General features: G+C 40.7%; 1 protein-coding gene and 2 long non-coding RNA genes across 11 annotated transcripts in view; 2 read left to right on the top strand and 1 right to left on the bottom strand.

Annotated features, from left to right (window-relative positions):
* Positions 1-4,178: 4,178 nt before the first annotated feature.
* LOC144284975 (uncharacterized) lies at positions 4,179-13,668 on the top strand. Of its 3 annotated transcripts, none has more exons than XR_013353362.1 (5): positions 4,179-4,317; positions 4,889-5,042; positions 6,621-6,772; positions 7,364-7,439; positions 13,390-13,668. It is a non-coding gene; the product is annotated as an uncharacterized LOC144284975 (long non-coding RNA). The 3 variants fall into 3 exon arrangements; XR_013353361.1 differs by lacking the exon at positions 13,390-13,668 and adding an exon at positions 7,523-11,087; XR_013353360.1 differs by lacking the exon at positions 13,390-13,668 and having other exon boundaries at positions 7,364-11,087.
* On the bottom strand, positions 4,849-20,955 carry SSBP1 (single stranded DNA binding protein 1). Of its 7 annotated transcripts, XR_013353359.1 has the most exons (9): positions 20,797-20,955; positions 20,104-20,170; positions 17,868-17,928; positions 17,124-17,264; positions 16,839-16,926; positions 14,811-14,899; positions 11,470-11,543; positions 10,943-11,086; positions 4,849-5,157 (listed from the first exon to the last, which is right to left on the bottom strand). XR_013353359.1 is itself a non-coding variant. In XM_077850191.1 (8 exons), the coding sequence occupies exons 2-7, from the start codon at positions 20,125-20,127 to the stop codon at positions 11,500-11,502; spliced, it is 447 nt and encodes a 148-aa protein (XP_077706317.1). In that variant the 5' UTR covers positions 20,128-20,170; positions 20,797-20,955; the 3' UTR covers positions 4,849-5,157; positions 11,470-11,499. The 7 variants fall into 7 exon arrangements, 6 of the variants coding, with proteins under 6 accessions (XP_077706317.1, XP_077706318.1, XP_077706315.1 ...); XM_077850191.1 differs by lacking the exon at positions 10,943-11,086; XM_077850189.1 differs by lacking the exon at positions 4,849-5,157 and having other exon boundaries at positions 10,829-11,086.
* The window catches only part of LOC144284976 (uncharacterized), a 41,514-nt gene continuing 41,061 nt past the window's right edge, over positions 20,715-21,167 (top strand). Inside the window, exon 1 of the long non-coding RNA XR_013353363.1 lies at positions 20,715-21,138. This is a non-coding gene — a long non-coding RNA (uncharacterized LOC144284976). The remainder of the gene's footprint in view (positions 21,139-21,167) is intronic.

Genomic DNA, 21,167 nt, shown 5'->3' with positions numbered 1-21,167 from the left:
TGGCAGTGCCCTCCCTCCTCCCTTTTCCTCTTCCCACACTTCTATAAACAATCTCTTACATTAAATTCCCTCTGTCTGAAATACCTATACTGGATTCCACTTTCCTGCCTGGACTCTGAACAATACAGCCCTTCCACCTACTCTTGGCTTGAAATTTTAGTTGTCTCCTAATTTCAAAAAAGATATAACACACATCTCTCTCTTTCACATTCTCCTTGGGGTTCTGAGGTTTTTTCACAAGAAGAAAAAGAAATTCATCTAACCTATGCCATTTTCATACTGCCAGAAGTTTTCTAACTTCTTTACTTGGCTCTATCACGGCCATCTCAAATGTAACGTGTCCAAAACAAAACTCTTAACTTATTTTCATTTTATTTTTTTTCTTCTTTTCATTTTAAAAGCACTATCTCTTACCCTCAATCTTCCCTATTTCAGCAAATAGTAACATCATCAATCCAGTTGCTTAAATCAAGCACCACCTAAGAATTTGATTCTCCCTTTCCTATAATCCCACATCAATTTATCAACGCCTTCTCCATTTTAATCACAAAACATACCCTGAACTTTCCATTTTCACTGCCTCCATCCTGGTCGAAGTTACCATGCCTTCTCATCTGAACTACTCAATGGTCCCCTAACTCATTCTCCACTTCCAATCTCTTCCTCTGTAACAGATTCTCCATAGAGCCACAAGAATGATCCTAAAATATGTACTAGATCATTTTACTCCACTACTTAAAACACTCCAAGGGCTTTCCAGTGCAACTACAACAAAATGTGAACTCCTTATACTATATACTAAGAATCTCTTCCTCATGTCCTCTTGCATGTACCAGGCTTCAAGATAAATCTTACCATATTGTATGTATGGTCTGAGTAAAGGAACAGGCTTTATTGGAGTAAGAGAAAACTCTTATCAACAACAGAAATAAGAGCATGGCTCCTTTTCATCCTCCTATGATTACACACACAAAGGACCAGAGCACTCTTCTGTTAGCAGTGCACTCTGTATGCCAACGGAAGTGCCCCACCCTCCCTATTGCTCTCACTTTTTGTAATAAAAGTGTGAAGGCAACTTCATGAGTAGCAAAACATATGTGCTGCCAAAGCGAGCACTCATCAGTAGCAAAACAGTTTTAGGTGCCAGAAAATCTGGATTTGGGAAGCCAGCCATTACAGGAGTGTCTGAGAAGACCAGATGACCAACACCTTGAAGCCACAGGATATTAGAGTTCCTACTGGTATTAGAGTCAACAGTTCTGTGCTAACTGAGCTTATGTGAAGCACTTTCTGATGAGAGAAAGTGAAAGAAACTCTTTTTTCCCAGCTAGCTTGTCCTCCAGACAACCTAGTTTGAACTAGGGTTATTTTCAGACAATTTTTCTCATTGCAATATAAATCTCCTACAAAAAGAATGATCAGGGTGCCTGGGTGGCTCAGTCAGTTAAGCATTTGCCTTCGGCTCAGGTCATGATCCCAGGATCCTGGAATTCAGCCCTGCATGGGGCTCCCCTCTTCTCTGGAAGCCTGTTTCCCCCTCTCCCTCTGCCATTGTGTTCTTTGGCTCTGTCAAATAAATAAACAAAATCTTAAAAAAAAAAAAATATTTCAGTTTGTCCAGAACAATCATGGTATGTGTCTGTCATGCCAAGTAATTATTAATAATGCTCCATTTCAGTATTTTATTCACTAAACACTCAGACCCTAGGTTCAGACCTTGGCACATAGCAGAATCTCAATAAATATATACTGTATAAACAATTTTTTAAGAAGATTTGAGAGAGAGAACATGCACATGGATGGGGGTAAAGGATGGAAGGAGAGGGAGAGAATCTCAAGCACACTCCCCACTGAGTATGGAACCTGAGGGGAGGCAGGGGTCCACCTCACAACCCTGAGATCAAGACCTGAGCCAAAATGGAGTCAGATGCTTAGTGGACTGAGCCACCCAGAATCCCCAAATAAACAAATATTCTAAAGGAAGCTTGACTTTTGTTTTTAGCTCAAGTTTCAGATTCATTTTTTAACTGATATTGACTCAGTATTGTTTCTAAAAATTATTGTTTCTGGAATAGCTGTAATCCATTTACACAGTTGTATGTCCCTGTGTGAACATTTATTTACCATTCTCTATGGACAAACCTCTGGGTAGTTCCCTTTAGGTTGTTGGTTGTATTATTATGTACATTATTGCTAAGAACCCTCTTGGAAATGTTTCTTGCCCACATGGGCTAGAGCTTCCTGTAGGGTGTACAGGAAGATGGAATAACTAGATAAAATTCTAACATCACAAGTCAATGCCAAAATGTTTTCTCAAAAGGAGGTGCCAATTTACACTCTCCCCACCAGTGCATAAGTTTCCTCTGGTACACATCTATCAAATGTTTTGAAACTTGTTAGTATGAAGGGCTTAATGAAGTCTCATTGCAGTTTCTGGTTTGCATTTCCTGATTATTAACGAACTAAACCCCTTTTTATCAATAGATCATTTATATTTCACAGTCCCTGTGTCTGCCCATTTTTCTACCAAGCTGTTGTTTCCTTTTGCTTCATAGGCCTTCATATATTCTAGATTGGATTTTTATTGCTTTGTAATCCTTTATACGTTCTAGATTGTATTTCAGGCATACTATTGCAAATATCTTCTCTCCCAGTTTATGACTTGTCACTTTTGCTTTCTTTATAGTGACTTTTGATAAAAACTATGTTTAAGTTAAAGGTATCCCTTTCCTATCTATATTTACATTTTTGTTTAAAAGAAACTTCTACACCACTAAATCATAAAGACACTTACATTTTCTTCCAGAATTTTTAAAGTTTTGCCTTTCACAAGGAAGTCTTTCAATAACCAGGAACTGATCTTTGTGTGAAGTGTAAGGTAGAGATCTGATTTGGTATTATTCTGAATTAATAAAAACTAGCATGTTATTGAAAAAAATCTACACCCACTGATCTATGTCACTTTTATCATTTATCATGTCCACATATACATGGTCTGTTTCTGGGTTCTCTATTCTATACCACTGTTGTTTATTCCTGCATCCATAGTATGGTTCTTTTATCACTATACCTTTAATAAAAATAAAAAATAAAGTCTTGCCAACTGGCAAAGTAAGCACTCCATCTCATTCTTCCTCTTCAGGTGTATGTTGATTTATCTTGGACCTTTGCTTATTAATGTACTTTTAGAATCAACTCGTCCAGTTGCTCCAAAACACCTCTGGGAATTTTTATTTGCTCTGTAACATCAATTTGGGGAGGGTTGATATTTTTACCAATGCTTATGATAAACATGGTTTTCCAATTTGTTTAGTCTTCTTTTAACGTATTTCAATAAAGTTTTATAATGTTCTCCCACAGAGAACACATACTTGGAAGACTCATTTTCTGATACTCTTGTATACGGCATCTTTGCTGTTGTCTGTAATTGACTTTTGTACACCGATCTTATTTGCAGCAACTTTTAATCAACCATCTACAAATTCTTTTCTGGTTTCTATATAATCACAGCCATGTGTAACTTCCTTCCTTTTCATCCTAATACTTTTTCTTTCCTTCCGACTATGCTTGCTAAAGTCTCAGCATAAGTTGCCAATGAGAAGTGGTGGTAAGACAACCTTCCTGTTCATTTTAAGAGAAATGCTCTTCTAATCTCAAAACTGTTTTTTTTTTTTTTAAGATTTTATTTATTTACTCATGAAAGGCAAAGAGAGAGAGAGAGGCAGAGACACAGGCAGAGAGAGGGAAAAGCAGGCTCCATTCAGGGAGCCGGAAGTGGGGCTCAATCCCGGATCTCCAGGATGACACCCTGGGCTGCAGGCGGCCCTAAACCGCTGCGCCACCAGGGCTGGCCTCAAAAACTGTTGGAACCAAACCTTTGACACATACCCTTTGTTTTTATGTCCAAACCACAACGTCAAGATTAGCATGTCCTCAGGGAACTCCCTTTCATCAGTGTTACCTTACTGCTCTAGTTCCAGCTTAGTTTAGAACTTGTCACTCAGGGAAGTTCCTTTATTCCTACAAGCCCAATACTACAGATTGAACTGTGTCCACTCAAAATTCAGATATAGAAACCCTAATCCCCACTGTGACTGTATTTTGAGATAGGACCTTCAACAACAAAGTGAAATGAGGTCATAATGGTGGAGCCAACACAACAGGATTAGCATCTTTATGAGACACCAGAGAACTCACTCTCTGCCAGCAAAAATAGGTCATGTGAGCACAGTGAGATGGGGACCACCTACAAGGCAGAAACACAGGCCTCACCAACCATGCCAGCACCCTGAGCTTGGACTTCTAGCCTCCAGAACTGTAAGAAAATGTCTGCTGTTTAAATCACCCAGTCGTTGGTATTTTGGTAAGCCCAAGCTAAGATACCCAAGGATGTGATAAAAACTAGGTCATACTTAGCATCTGGTTATTTCACAGTGGGAAACCTCCTCACTCCAGATTGAGTCTGACATACTGCTAGGAGGCATAAGGGTGGTATTTTCGTTAACTTAAGCACCCTTTATTTAACAAGGGACTGTTAATTAAGGCTCCTCATTAGAGACTCTAAGCAAAATTAAGTAATGTTCATTTGAAAAACTATGCTTATATTTATTCTTTTTAAGGCTAATTGCTAAGGTTTTGTGTACATTGTATGTACAGTCCCTCCTCAAATTGAGACTGAGAGATAGGTTAAATGTTTGAAGGATTGTGAGAGTAGAGGTAAGATTTTACTACTACTAGCAGTGAAAGGTCTTAAAAGTGAAAGAATTAGAGTAATAAATTCATTGTGTATAGGAGATAAAGAATGTGTGAATTAGTAAGAATGAGGTTTAACTGCAAAGCACAAGTAAGTGGCTTAAACAAGGTAGAGATTTATTTGTGTCTCCCAAAGAAGTCCACGGGTTGAGCATCCAGGTCTGGTGTGGTGGTTCCACAGTCATCACAGATCCCAGCTTCCGTCTTCCATCCTGAAGATCTTCTCATGGTCCGAGATGGGTAATGGAGATTCAGCCATCATGTCCACATTTCGGACAAGGGAAAGCCAGGTGAGGGTCTGGAGAAGCACAAAGGATGAGCCTCCCAACAAAGTTAGGCATTTAAGGAGCTTCCCTGGAAGCACCACCGGATGACTTCTGCTTGTACCCCCTTAGCAACCATCAACTGCAAAGGAGAACAGGAATGCAGTATTTCAGCTGTCACTCCCAACAGAATATGGGCTCTGTAAATTAATGGGTTCTGTAGAAAGGATAATGGATATTGTGTAGTGAATTAACTACCTTTCTTATTAATTACCTTTCTTATTTTCCATATTTTACGATGCTTGACATCTTCGGCCCTGGCAGACCCTGAGGAACTAACCCCTCCCAACATTAGCTGGTTCCTAGAAATAGCAAACACTGGCACCTGAGCATGTCTGTAACATGCAAACCAACCAATCCTGATTCCGTATTCTCCATTAGCCTCCTTTTATCAGGCTCTTGCAGTCCAGAACACTATTCTCTGCCCAAAATCACCAGGTACCTGATAACTAGGGCTCACCCTTATTGCCCAAAGCCCAGTGAAAATTATTCTTATCCCATTAAACACACACACACACACACACACACACACACACACACACAATAAAAGCTCTGGTCCATACTTTCCTTCATTCCTTCTACCTTCTGCCCTACCTTGGTGCTTCCCTAAGTGGCTCTAATGGTGTGGCATGAGACCTCCTCTTGAAAACTATAATAAACTCTTCTTTCAAGACAGTTTTTTTCATGTCTGTCATCTTACCATACCTGATTAACACAAATCCCTGCCACACTGTAAAACAGGTAACCAACTGGAATCTGTCCCACAATATGGTTTTCCACAACAGAAAGCTAGAATTCTGGCAACATTCGTTATGTTGTCTCAGAAAATGTGCTTAAAAAGTGTTTAACAGAAGAAAAAAAATGTCACTCCTGTCTCAACTTCTGAGTTCCACTCATTAATCACCAATTATAAGCTAGGAAATCTGTGATTAAACTATGTTCAAAACTACTCCTGATCTTTCCTCTTCTCAAATTGGCTCCTACATTCATGTTCTTTAGTCTCAGAAACAAAATGTCACTATCCATATGGCTGCCCAGTTTTAGAATTCTCACTTAATGTCCTTTTCTCTTACCACCAGCACCTACTTGGTCCCCAGTGCATCCTGGGCAGGAGCTATATGTTCCGTGTTCTTCTTCAACTCAGTATCCCTTACCCAGAGCCCAGCACAGGACCTGGCATGTAACTGTTGCACAGTGAATGAATCACCATGAATACCAAATTCCCCTCGTGTCACCTGTAATCCCCACTCTGCTAAGCTTGCTAGGCTCCTTCAGTAGCTTCCTAACTGCCTGCAGGCTCTCCCCCATCTAATCTTTTACAGATCTTCACTGTTCTTTCTACAGCACACTTCTGATATATCTAAGACATGTAGCTCCCCACTGCCAGAGTCCTCTGTTACCTTTCAAGGCCCTTTATAATCCAGCCCCAACCCCCTTTTCATGTTTTATCTTTGACCAATCCATATACTTCTATGTTTCTGGACCTCTGTTCATGCTGTTTCCTCTGCTGAAAACTAACCTAACTATTCAAATCTGTGCCCACAGGACTTTACTTCTACCATTACTAGAGTGCTCCTCACACCGTAGCACACTTCATGCATGGGCTCCTGCTTCTGTCCTCCCCACCCAGCTGCCATCATCCTAGACTATGAGTTCCTTCAATGCAGGAGTCCTGTTCTATTTACCCCTATATCCAGGTTTGTATTCCTACATGGTACAAAGCAGGCACCCAACTGACTTTTGGGTTTTAAAAGATGCCCATATTAACTGTAAATAGCCATGGAAGATTAAAAGCAAACCAAAAAACACTAAAGCAGACTATGTTCTCGATAATCCTTGAACATTAATAACAAAAACAAAGACCAAGTACAATTACCTAAAGTTAGTAAGTATCCTATGAGACTTGAGGAGATGGCCATGGTGACTGAAAGAGATATGCCTTGCTTAAAATAACTACAAGAATAATAATGACCAGTATGTATCGAGCACTTGATTCAATTAATATATGCTGGGATCCCTGGGTGGCTCAGCGGTTTGGCGCCTGCCTTTGGCCCAGGGCACGATCCTGGAGTCCCGGGATCAAGTCCCACGTCGGGCTCCTGGCAGGGAGCCTACTTCTCCCTCCTCCTGTGTCTCTGCCTCTCTCTCTCTCTCTATCATAAATGAATAAATAAATAAATCTTTTTTAAAAAATTAACATATGCTAAGTAAATTATATGCATTATCTATTGTGTTGGTCACAGCAGGCCTATAAACTAGGACTACCATTTTCCCTCTTTTATCCACAGAAGAGCAAAGCGACAAAAAAACAAAACAAAACAAGGCAGGGCAAGTTAATGAAGCTGAGCAAAGGTCACTCAGCTGGTAAGTACAGCAGATGCAGGCGGTCTGACTACACCGCCTTAACTGAACTATCACAATAAACCACCTTTTCCCCAAATGGGCAGGTATAGCAGGAAGACTACAAAATGTCATGGTGTAGCACTACACAAACAACACCCCGAGGTCCCAGAGCATGGCGGAGAGCAAATGAATGAATTAAAAAGAGACAAGGAAGAGAAATTTCATTATTGTGGCTGCATGATTTGGACAGCCAAAAAAGCTAAACACCATCCTATCACAGGCTGTGGGGACAGCAGAGGCAAACATAGTAGTGAGAGCGAGCTGCAATGCTGTCAACGACTGCCAAAAGTCTCATCCTCTAAAAAGTGAGCCTGTCAAATACCTGAGCAACTTTGCTGACAACTTCAACTCTCACTAGCCAGGAAACAACTGGTGGAAATAGTAAGAGGAGCAGATACTATGAATAATAAGTAAAGAAACATTGCTTGAACCAAGAGGAATATGTAAAGATGACCTGGCAGAGAGATGAACTGCGACTTATTTTCCTGTAGGATCATCAGACTGAGAATGAGAAAGAATAAAGAAGCAGAGGTATTTCTCCCTCACTCCTGATTCTATCCCAACCAGAACCTATCACGTACTACAACTCCCAATGTGACTTAGATGCACCCTGAAAGGCCAAGAGTTAGCCACAGGGGTTCTGGAGAGCAGGGCCAATGGAAGTGGGAGGCAGTAGGAAGCACACAGCAGGCAGGAAGCAAAATGCCAACTCCACACACCTAAACTCACACTCCAGGTGTCCCTCTCATAAGCTGCATGACTTTAACATGTTACTTAACCTCTCAGTTTCACATTTCCTCACCTGTAAAGTCAGAATAGTACCACCTTCTTAGGGTAACAGTGAAATGAGACAACGATAAAAAGCACTGAGCTCAGGGCCTGGCACCCAGGGAGTAGCCAATAAACGCCAGGTGTTAATATGGTAATTATTACCCTGTAAGAGATTTCTCCGTAACTCATCAACTTTTCTACAATGATTTGCTTATTGTTACTCCCACACCAAGCTTCAGGGCATATAATGCAAACCCGGACAGAAAAGTAAGTAAAGTGATCCTGCCCTCATTTTCATATCAATGTTTCAGGGCAATCCAACCAAACGACATTTAGAAAGCCCTAGAATGTCACTGTGCTAGGCTAGGCTGGATGGGGCCCAAGAGGTGGTTTGAGTATAAGGTAACTCTGCCTTCAAAAACTGCATGGTCTCTTCCAAAAACACACTACCAGTAATTTCTCATGAGTTGTAGAGGTTAGGTTGCAAACCAGTTGGCAATGACAAGTAATCCCCAAAAGAGCTACAAAAACATGTCTTTGGTGTTTGAGGATGTCTTTGGATTAACTGTCCAGTAATCTTTAAGAAATTGACTGACTGAGGATTGTACTGGCAACAAGCAGTGGATCTCATATGGCCTGGTCTTTAAAGCCAGTCATTCTGGGTCATACGACTGGGTCAAGCCAGTCATTTCATGCATTAGGATGAAAACAAAAGGAAAAGGAAAAAAAGGTAAATGAAGTATCTAAGCATGCGATACTAACATGCAGAAGATAGGGATAAATACATGAGAGACTATCTCGTTCACCTCTGTCAAGCAGTATTAGGGGAAGGTCAAATCAGAAGTGCAAGCCTGGCTTGAAAATAATGGAAAGATTTTTTCCAAAGTGAAAATAGTTTTGCTTTTTCTTATTATAAAGTAAATATAGGTTCAATGCTAAAAATATAAATATTAACATATATAAAAGTGCAAAAAATAAAGAAAATCACACATGAATCTCCCCATCCAGAGATCAAACCTTTATATGTTTCTCCTTGCAGACTTTTCTAAACATATACTTGCATCAATTACCTCTTTTTCAAAAATGGAGTAATAACACACATGCTGTTTGATCCTCTTTCTCCCATGCTTCTATGTATCATACTCCTCTTTCCACCCAACATGGAACCTGAAAATCAAAGTCATAGTGCAGTTCTCCACAGGTATACTCCCTGACACCGTAACAACATGAAAATGGGAATGCAAGACATAAAACTTGGCCTAGGAGACCAGATTCCACATACCCACTCCAGCTTGGACAAGTACAGTATCTCAGCACAGGTGGCTGCCCAAGTGGGAAGGGCAGAGGTTTTGCTCAGGGAGCCTGCCTGGTTGTGGACCTCGGATCTGCAGCACCTTGCACATGCTGCAGCCTCTGCACTGCATACCCGACTCTGAAAGCTCTGCTGCCCAACCTCAGAGCCTTTCATGTAACTGCCAGCAGGAACGTGCAGAAGCCTTCAGTTCACATGGATCCTGCTGGGTGTACCTTTCTGCCCCTGTGCCCTAGACTAAGAGCTGCTGTGGGCTGCTCATTAAATCATTTTGTTCACCTTATTACCTTCCCACAGCACTAATATAACAGGAATACGAATCTGTATCACTTCTCACAACTTTTAAAGAGTATAAAAGTAGCTCTGCCAAGAGTGGCCCAAAGTTAAATTTGATGTTTCATTTTGTTTAAGGAATGTGGCATAGGGGCACCTGGGTGGTTTCAGTCAGTTAAGCGTCTGCCTTTGGCTCAGTTCATGATCCCAAAGTTCTGGGATCAAGCCCCACATGAGGCTTCCTGCTCAGCAGGAGTCTGCTTCTCCCTCTCACTCTATGCATGCTCATTCTCTAATGAATAAATAAAAGTCTTTAAAAAAAAAAAAAAATAGTGGCATAAAGGAGTGAGGACTATGTCACCAGACAGTTTGAACGTAAAACCTAGAGCTAAGGAACTCCATCTTTCCTTGACCACACTGCACTGTAAATACAAAATGCTGCTCAACTGTGGGTCAGCGAAGCCACGCCGGTCCAGCCCTCAGAGGGAGGGGTCAAGACATGCAGCCTGGGGCTCACGTAAGCCAAAGCTAGAGGCCAGGTGGCCCAGGCAGAATGAGGGATTTCTATCAGAACTGGGCACCAAGCTTAGCAGCAACCAACTATGAGCAACTGCAGCCAGCTAGCAGGCAGACCTGTGCAGGTCCAACACAGACTGAAAAAGGACAAGACGCACTGAAAAACCGGAGTTTATTTTCTGTAATATTAGGAAATTAATAGTACTTGGTAACTTCCAGAATCTTATGAAAGTTACTGTGTTGAAAGTAACTGTGTGTTCACAATGCTCTGTATATGTGCATCCAGGGACCGTGTGGAAAAATAAAAGGAAAATGTCATAGCCAAGCCTCTAACCTATGGAGGTAATGTCAAAGGTTGTTTAGAGGACCTCCCCCCGCCCAAGTTCTGGATAAGACTAAAACGATAGAGAATGGGGCTTAGAAAGATAGAAAATGGTGGAACCAGACCCCCTGGGGCATGAACTATTTCATCCTTCCATGTAGTTTTAGATCTTTATTGCTGATTAATAAAAGCTACAAGTGAAATTTGTCCAAAAACAAAAGAGGGGAAGAAGATAGGTTAGTCTTGAAGCAGTTTAGGTCAGATACCAACCACTGTTCAGCAACCCCTTCCAGTTGGGGCCTAAAGCTTAATATCCCACTGGGATCATTCATCTGTCACCGGTGATCCAGTATCTCTTCCGTACCACACATTTGGGAAGGTGCAGGCACACAGAGAAGACACAGTCCTTGCTGTCTAGTTTACAGAGCAGAAAGTAAGAAAACCATTATTCACAACCACGGGATAAATACCTGACTCACAGTGAAGCTCAACCACTACTCAGTGGCTGAACCAATACTATAAATAGAAGTGAGCACAAAAAACAAGGAAGTCTCCCAAAGGACATTTATCCCTTTGTCATAAGACAGATGAACCTAGCAGTCCACTATTTCACACACTTGTACACAAAAACCATCCCTAAAAGATTAAACAATTAGCTGCACAGGTCTATGAGACCGAAAGGGGAGGGGCAGTAATAGTCAAGAGAAGTATTATCACTCATTTTATATAAAAGAATATTTTAATTCTTGACCTTAGGAACTATAAAGACTATACACGATTTGGAAATGAGACTGTACCAAACAATGGCCAAAGGAGAATCGTCCACTCTATGCCTTCTCTTTGGTCTGGTCACTCAGAAATATAATGTTATCTGTAAAGAAACCAAATCATAAATATTATTTTCAGAACTCTTTCTCCATCTCCTTTAATTGCTCGCCTACAATGCACCCATATGTTAGTGCTGTTAACAGGATTTTAGAAAAATTCCTAAATTGTGAAATAACTCCTGCTATGTTCATCATGAGAGGCATAAATGACAGGCACCAAAGGAGCTAAAAGTTGGGCTTCAGCTATGTGTCAACAACTCAGACCTTGTTAGAAGTGTGGTATTTCTTGCCTTCCCTGAAGATAATTCTAATTGCTCAGCAATAACTTCCTACAAAAGAACTAGTCATAGATTTCAATGCCTGCCAGACTCTGATAGATGCCATGAAACCAGGCAGCACACCCTCACACAGAAGAGGATCCAGGCATAGCATTCCACTTACTGGAGGTACAGAGAAAGGACGGGGTCCAGTATATGGCACTATTAACAGAGACAGATTCATGTCTAAATAGGCTGTAACACTCACACAGAAGACATTCTATTTTTACATTTTAAAAGAGATTGAGTTTTATATACTCATTCTTGGGAAAATTTTTACGAATCAGTATCACAGAGTATTTTCATACAAGGACATCAGACACTGCACTTAAAATGTTGTCCCAGATGGAGTCAGTTTAGGACGAGCAAAGGAAAAGGAGTAGTACTTCCTGCATAACTTGAAAAAATCCAGATTCTTATAACTTTAGAATTATTCAAAGTGGGTATCACAATATTTATAACTATAGTCTTCTAAGTACATAGTATCTTGATACAGAATAGTTATTGCAGGAGATTATTGCAACACCACAGTGTAAAAAGGCAACAGTGCCATCCACTGGTAGTTACTTTTATATTAAAGACATGGATCCCTACAAGAAAAAAAAAAAAAAAAAGCAGTCAAGTTTAAACTGTTTCTTTCAATAAATAAATAAATAAATAAACAAACGGTTTCTTTCAATTCAAATGTCACTAAAGATCTACTCACCTTTACTACTAGCCATAAATCTATGTTAACTAATCAATTAATTAACTCACCCATGCTGTGAATACAAGTGACAAGAAGAGAACAAAATGGCAGATAATCTGAACCATTTCTATTTACCAGTTGGCTTGGTTCAGAACAATCTATACAATGCAGTTTACCCACACTTTTGGTTTATAGTCGAATGTCAAAGTGTTAAACGCTTCATAAATACATATTTGATAAAGACTTAGAAATGTCAGCTATTTTATTAGAAAGTCAGGTTTCCACTGCTAAAATCACAGGTGTAGATGTATGTCCTATAGAGATCTATAAATAAATTTTTGAACAGGTAGGTATCTCTGGAGACATGGCCCAAGGAAAAGCATGCAGAAGTGAAACACTGTCAAGACATCCAAAAATCATGAAATCAAAATAGCTGGGACCTCATCTAAGGTCTGATAATGAGGGCAGAGAACTATGTTGGCTTCAAAGATCAATATGCCTCAAAGAAACCAGTAAGAAAATATATTTTTTAATTATTATTTATGACAAGTTATAATTTAGCAATGGTAGAGTGGTTAAGACATGAACTCCAGAGCGAAATAAAAAGGAAAGATAAAGGAAAATCTGTCAATTAAAAGAGACTTAAGTTCTCAGAGGTCTAGCCTCCAGAACTATGAGAAAAATAAATGTTTGCTATTTAAAACAAAATAAGAGACTTAAGATACATATAAACAATGTAATATAACATATGGACTTGTACTTATAAAGCTATCAAAGAAACCTAAAACACTGTGATGCCTAGTAAAACTTTTTTAATGATTTCTTAAGATTAGGTGTGATAATAGCACCATAGTTATGCTTCAAATAGGAATCCGTATCTTTCAGAAATACCTACTGAAAATATTTATGGATGAAATAATATAATGTCTGGAATTCACTAGAAAATAATTCAAGTGGAGGAAAAGCGGGCTGAGGAAATAGAAGAAATAATATTGGCCATCAGTCGGTAATTGTTGAAGCTAAATGACAGAAGATCTTTTTTTTACTTCTATGTTTGTGTACGTCTGACATTTTCCATAATTAAAAAAATTTTTAAGATCCCCAGTTTTGACTATCTCAGAAGTTCATAAACACTAAGACATTACTTTCTTTCATTTCTCTGTATTTACTTATAAAAAGTTTCTCATTGTTTATTTACATCCATAAAAAGAAAACAAAAGAATAAAATCAATGTTTAACTGTCTTATTTTTTAATAATTTACTGATTAGGTAAAAAAAAAACCATCTCTCTTATTAAAAGGTGCATTTCCAGTAAGATTTCAGTTTTCAAATTTATGTATTAAAATTACGTTAGTAGCTTATGTCCTAAAAGCCACTATAATGATAACCCAATCAAGAAGAAATATAACATTTATAGCCTTCGTATCACAGAATTTAAGTATTTTTAAATTTCTGTTATGTATGAGTTTTTGTTAAGAATATAATAGGATGAGTAATAAAATATTTTTATCCATACAATATATATCAAGATGTATTTCTTAGGAGAAAATGGAAAAACAAGTTCAGAGAAAAAGAAAGAACATAAAATTTCCAAATGTTGAAGAGCTCGTTCATGTACAAATTCAATTTGTACATTCAATTCAAAAAATTGAAGGATGACAGGATCAAATTGCTATGGTTTTTACACCCATTAACACATTTCAGAGTAACAATTTCATATTGAAAAAAATGTTCATGTTGACTTAGACATGTACAAAGGGCTACGTTTGTTTCAAAATTCTTGTACAGTTTTTTTAAAAGTTTGAAAACCCTGCTCTAGGAGAGATCTTAGTCTTCTTTAAGCTTTGTGTCCTTATTTTCTACATTGTTTTGCATTTTGTCTAACAAAAACAACAGGAACTTAAAATCATCATGTCAAGACCAAGCAGGCTGTGAATAAGCCTGCATAAACGTCTAAAGCCACTAACAGCAGCCAGCGCAACTCTATCTCGGCACAGGCTTCTGGCTATGTAGGCCATGTCCTCAAAGACATTAGTTTCTCTCACTTCAAACAGTTAAGTACTGACACAAACGCTTTACTCCAAAGTTACCTGTGAAATGAAACTGTGTATAGAGATAATTTTCTGAAGGGTCAGGCAAATGCAGAAACTCATAGCAAACTCACAAACCAGACTCCCGCTTCTCATGGTGAGCTGCCTGACAATCTCAGCAGCAGCACTCAAAGCCCCCATGAAAGTCGCTTACAAGCCAAGGGTTTAAAACAAGGGGGATGGGAGGAGGGAATAGTATTATCACAAGCTTCTTACCAGCTATGATTGTTGTTGCTTGTCGCCTCACATTATTTTTGTCTGTGTATTCACCATAGTCTACTTTCCCTTCTACATAAATTCGGGACCTAGTAAAAATAAAATTTACAGTTTTCAGTCTGGAGATTCCAATCTGTTTTATAAGAGAGAGGAGGATGAAACACAGAATCAGGGATGCCTGGGTGGCTCAGCAGTTGAGCCTCTGCCTTTGGCTCAGGTCGTGATCCCAGATTCCCGGGTTCGAGTCCCACATCAGGCTCCTTGTGGGGAGCCTGCTTCTCCCTCTACCTGTGCCTCTGCTGCTCTCTGTGTCTCATGAATAAATAAATAAAATCTTAAAAAGAAACACAGAATCATGCATAACCTCATTTTTGCTATCACATCTCAAAGTTCAACATTAGGAGTACTGAGAGTACTGAAACACAAGGTTTCAGACACACAGACTCGACACATCCAGGTAAAAAAGACAATGTTCTCAGCCTTCAGCTGACAGCAGTCCTTATTGAAATTTTTTTTTTAAGATTTATTTATTCATGAGAAACATACAGAGAGGCAGAGACACAGGCAGAGGGAGAAGCAGGCTCCCCACAAGGAGTTTCATGTGGGACTCAATCCCAGACCCCAGGATCACACCCTGAGTTGAAGGCAGATGCTCAACCGCTGAGCCACCTGGGCATCCCAGAATTTTAATTTGAAAGTGACTTTAAGACCATGAAATGGAAGAGTAACACGTGGCATCCTTTAAATCTCTAGGACTGATTTCCAACATGTCATTGTCTCCCACTTTTCATTTTGGACTCCCTAAAGGATTTGCCTATTTTCGCTTATTTTTCAATTCCTTTCCACAATCAAGTTCATGAACCTACTTCAGGAAGAACTGGCACGATTAGCAAGGGTTTAACATAGAATACACAGCAGGCCTTGTGTCTTGGGAGTCCAAACTGAAAAGGATATGCCATAAAAACATAAGGGACTTTCAACTGTAACTTAACTTTGACAAAGTCAGGTAATATTTTTACTAACATCCTCAAGGGACTTAGATTAATAAAATCAAAACAGGTTTTCAGCTTAGCATTTCACTTGGAGTTAATTACTAAGCCCCTTCTGCACTGTTTAGAAGGCTGAACCCCAAGACAACCGTAACTGATTTTAAAGGGCAGAAAATGCATGCTGGCATCAATTTTCAGAGTCCAAAAAAAAAAAAAAACAAAGTAAAATATAGAAAGTGGACAAAACTGGTAAAATGACTGGGTACCAAAGGGAACACACACAGATTCATCAATTGTGGCTGAAATTGCATACAGATAATTTCCTGTATTTATATGTGGGTGTAAATGTGCAAATTCACACATACATAAAGGACTATGGAAGTACATATAAAAAAAGTCACGCAGTTATTGAAAAGAAATAAATTTTATTTATTCCTAAAATTGTATTTTGGAGAATATAGTTCATTTCTATAAGACAAGTACATTTCTAAAATGTTAACTATGAATACAACTGCTGTTCAACACAACTTTTTGTCCTTCTACAGGTTTGGAAAAGATATTTTTTATTTGTAATCAATCCAAGCATTCCAAAAGGGGACTATTAAGCTGATACAGAATTATCAAATATAAAATAACTGCTGTGAACACTGCCATCCGTGTGTCAGGCTTCAGATGTCCCAGATCCTGGGTTAAGGACTCTGCGTGGATGCCAAGAGGTGACAAGGGAATCCCTAAAAGCATGGGTTGCCCTTGCTCACACGGCATTCAGTACGCTCTGCATTCTCTCTTGTCTCACCTGCTTCTATTCACGAACAATCCTTATTTGTCCTAAGCTGTAAGTTCTCAGAAAACTAAACCATGTTTTATACACCTCTGAATTAGTCACACATAGCAACACGCCATGCATATAGTACTAAGCTCTGAATAAATATCCTGACCTAACAGAGTAATAGTAAAATAAAGGAGTTAGGCATTCCCTGAGAACACCTATTACCAGTTTTTTAAACCAATCTGTAAGATCCTTCCTTCCTCAACTTACCCCTTTTTCACATACTGATATGCCACATCTCTGAGACCTGGTCGGAATACTGATATTCTGTGCCACGTTGTCTTTTGACTGACATCACCTAAATCATAAGAATAGGAAATGCAGTTACAAACGCCAGCACACAAAATAAATGCCAAAAGACAACATGCCCAGCAAAACCAAACCACAATTTGTAAGAGAAAGGAACAGAACTAGAGACGAAAGAGTCTCTAATCAGCTGAGAATAAACGTCTCTTTATTGCTGATACAATTAAAACCCCAGTGTTTTATACTCACCCATTTGGTATGTTTCACTCTCCCCTGACCGCCACATCTCATTTGTCGCTAGAGAAAATATCGTGACTGGGTTTTTCCCTTCTACCTGCCTCATGACAGGGTCCTGACCCACTCGCCCAAGCAGCTGCACACGGTTCAGAGCTGAAATGCAGCATGTAAATAAAATGAGATTCAGAGAAAAGGTCCAGAAGGGGAACAGCTACAAATAGTACTTTAACTCCAATCTCAGCATTAAGCAAAACCCACGTTCTAGAAGATTGGGTGTAACTTGGGGTGAATAACAAGAGGTTGGGAGGGGAAAGAAGAGCTGTCGAGAAGAGAGAAAATATTCTTAGAGAAAGTATCTCACAAAACACACATTATGCTCTTTATCTTAAAATCTTAGACTATCTTTTTTTGAAAAAAACTATATGGTTAAAAGAACAAATCTGAGCTCTGAAAATCTTTATACATAAATATATCTAAGTATATATATTTCTGTGAAAGAATAGCTTGCACAAACTTCCACTCCCTCAGGCAAACAGCACATGACCCTGGGAGACTGAGGTCACCAAACAGGACTCAAGGAAATTCTACGAGGCCCCTGCAGCCCAATGGGGCAAGGCCAAGAGGAGAGAGGCAAACAGGAGCCAAGAGCCTGGGGATCAGCAGATTACACCCTAACTAGTTAGTGCACCTCGTCTACAATATTTGCACATTGCCATAAACAACATACTTTGAACTTGGAAATTAGCTATTACTTACATCTTTCAAGAACCAAGCTGCTGGCTATTTCAGACTCGCGTCTCACAAACTGATGAAATACCTAAAGTGGAACAAACAAGTAGAATGACTTTAATTTGGAGGAAAGGGAAACGCAAACAGAAAACCTGCTCACACTCAGTCACCATGGGGTCAGCGGCTCCTACAGCACACATATGCCCAGAAGACAAGCGATGCACTTCATGTGTTCCCCCATCACAGCACCAGAAGGAGCAAGCAAACGCTGGTGGGCCGACTGCCACAGAAGCCCAGGGGTAGACTCCTAGATGGCATGCACAGGAGAGTTAACCTGGAATCCTCTTTCTTTTGTGGCAACCCTCCGGACTGTGGTGCTTCCATGGCTCCACACAAAGGGTTAAAGTCATATATGTGTTGGAAAAAAATCATGCTTTCGACGGAGCAAAGAAAAAAGTCTAAGATAGAGACAAATCCGATTCACTGATAAAATACAAAAATGGGACTAGTCAAGTCAGTCTGTCAGAGGAAGGTAGTACCTGACACAAAGTAGCAACATTCAGTGACATAAGCCATCACTACTGAACACCAGCTAAGTGCTTTACCTCTTACAAACCAGTCCTTGGAATAAATCTATGAACTATGCAAAACTGGGACCCCTGGATGGCTCAGCGGTTGAGCATCTGCCTTCTGCCCAGGGCGTGATCCCGGGGTCCTGGGATCAAGCCCCACATCGGGCTCCCTGCGAGAAGCCTGCTTCTCCTTCTGCCGGTGTCTCTGCCTCTCTCTCTCTGTGTCTCTCATGAATAAATAAATAAAATCTTAAAAAAAAAAAAGACTCCCCAGCATTACCATTCCCTGCTGCCCAGCTCTCCTGTTCATCAAACTCACATGGGGTTACTATAGGTCAGTCACTAAACTCATTCTTTAATATGACAAACAACTGATACATTCACTTATGCCCCCAAGGCCTAAAAGCTCCCTTCTGTACTGGTTTATTCTTTCCTGAATGGGGAGTAAATTTTTATAAGACTACCTCACCCGAGTTCATTCCCCAGTAAGAAACATCACCTGCTCTGATTTCAACTTTTTAAAGAAGTAGCCTTCTGTTGCCCAAAGTCTGTGTTTTTCATAGTCCAAGTGGAAGAGTAAATATCTCACATCCTTGTCTTTGGTTTTAAAAGTCATCATGTGATGCCTGGGTGGCTCAGCAGTTGAGCCTCTGCCTTTGGCTCAGGACGTGATCCTGAGGTCCTGGATCAAGTCCCATGTCGGTTTCCCTGCATGGATCCTGCTTCTCCCTCTGCCTATATGTCTGCCTCTGTCTCTCATGAATAAATAAATCTTAAAAAAAAAAAAAAAAAAAGCTGCTAAACAGATGTGTAGGTTAAAGTGAAGATCCAAATACAGAGTCAATTCTACAGCAGACTGGGGGAGACATGAGAACAGGTTTCAGAGAGGAATTGATTCTTCACCAGTCTTAACAGGATGGGGACTAAGAGAGGTGTTACAAACCAGAACCTATAAACTTGGTGCCCAGACTTAAGTGAGGGAAACAAGTGGTTTGGGCTGGTGGAGGGCTTGGAGAACTAAGGAGTCAGACTGGTGGGAGGGAGCACATCTGCGCTGACGGCTGACTTCCGCTGCAGCCCTTAGCACAGGGAGATGGGGTGGAAAGATGAGGGCGGGGGAGGCCGGTGGTCAAAAAAGGAACCCCATGGGCAGCCCGGGTGGCTCAGCAGTTGAGCACCAGCCTTCAGCCCAGGGTGTGATCCTGGAGACCTGGGATCAAGTCCCGCATCGGGCTCCCTGCACGGAGCCTGCTTCTCCCTCTGCCTGTGTCTCCCATGAATAAATAAAAAAAATCTTTAAAAGAAAAAAAAAAAAAAAAAAAGGAACCGCATGCCTCAGAGAAGAATGCTGGAAATGACTCTCCTAGTCTTTAGCTCACGCAAGACAGTAAAGGCTCTGTAACTGATGTAAATGCAAGTTACATGTTTTAAAAAATTGACTCCCCCCAAAAAAAATAAATAAAAAATAAATATAAAAAATTGACTCCCGTTATATAGGCAAGCTGGAAAACCTTTGTTGTCTTTGAGAACAGCATTTACTCAGATGAAATCTGCCCCTGATCCTAGCAAAGGAGTACACATCTCCCTCTCGTAGGTCCTTCGCCTACCGAGGTCAAAACCCTGAAGAAGCCTCATCACCTGTGCTGGACGAGAACGCATCTCAACACCATCACGGAGAAGCGACTGATTACCTGTAATACGGGTCTTCGAAACATGGCTTCTATTTGCTTTTCCTACAGTGTAGTGTGTGGTCTTCCCCTGGAAAAAAAGAGAGAGAGAGAGAGAGAGAGAGATGTCACTTAGAGCAAGAGCACAAACCCACTAATCCTAACGTCCCGACTACATTCCTAATTTTACGCAGTCCCCCTCGCCACCATAAACATCCCTGCACATTTTACCAGGACTTTTCCTCTCAAATGAAAAAAAAAAAAAAAAAGAAGTTGAAGTCGTTTTTACTCTCCTTGCTTCTTCCTCTAACTCCTACCAAAAAAAAAAACTGATTTTTTTTTCCCACTCGCATTCCACGGTCTTCTCAAATTCCAGCAAAATGCAAGCCCCCTTGAGCTCCCAATTAAAAAATATATATATGTAAGAAAATAAAAATGCAAGCCCCCCCCCCTTCCCAGGGCTGATTTATATTGACTGCCACATCCAACGCTCCTAAGTTTGTTCCTGACCCATAGTGGAGGCCCACCAAGTATGACAACGTCACCAAGGGATGTAAATCTGAAACCTGGAGCTGCTAAAATCACCGCCTTCCATGCCGGTGGCAAAGCCCACGGAGACCCCGGGACTCCCCCCCACCCCCCGGCCCCGGCCTCCCCGCAGGGACGGGCGGGTCCCCTTCCCAAAGGTGGCGCTCCTAACCCACCCCGTAAAAAGACCTGGGAAGTGACAGAAAACCCTGAAGTCCTCCGCACGGGGGAGAAGAAGAGCCGAGACACACACACAGCAGCCGCAGCACCTCCTCGCCATCAGCAGCGACGAGCTCCCGCTCTCCCCCTCCCGCACCGGAAGCTCTCGCGGGTTCAGCGTCACCGCCACAAGCACTTCCGGGGACAGGGAGAACGCACGCCTCGCGAGAGGAATGAGAACGCGGAACGGCTGCGGCGTGCGTCGTAGAAACGCTCCGGGCAGCGCTTCCGGAAGCGACGCGGTAGTTCCGCCAGCTTCTTTTTTTTTTTTCCACCTCCGGGCGGAAGCGGATGAGGCAACGCCGCCGAGCGGTGAGTAGCGGAAGTGATTTCAAGTTTCT

This window comes from Canis aureus, chromosome 15, assembly GCF_053574225.1.
Source record: "Canis aureus isolate CA01 chromosome 15, VMU_Caureus_v.1.0, whole genome shotgun sequence".
Taxonomy (NCBI): domain Eukaryota; kingdom Metazoa; phylum Chordata; class Mammalia; order Carnivora; family Canidae; genus Canis; species Canis aureus.
The sequence above is the reverse complement of the archived record's forward strand: the minus strand, read 5'-3'. Positions and strand labels throughout refer to the sequence as shown.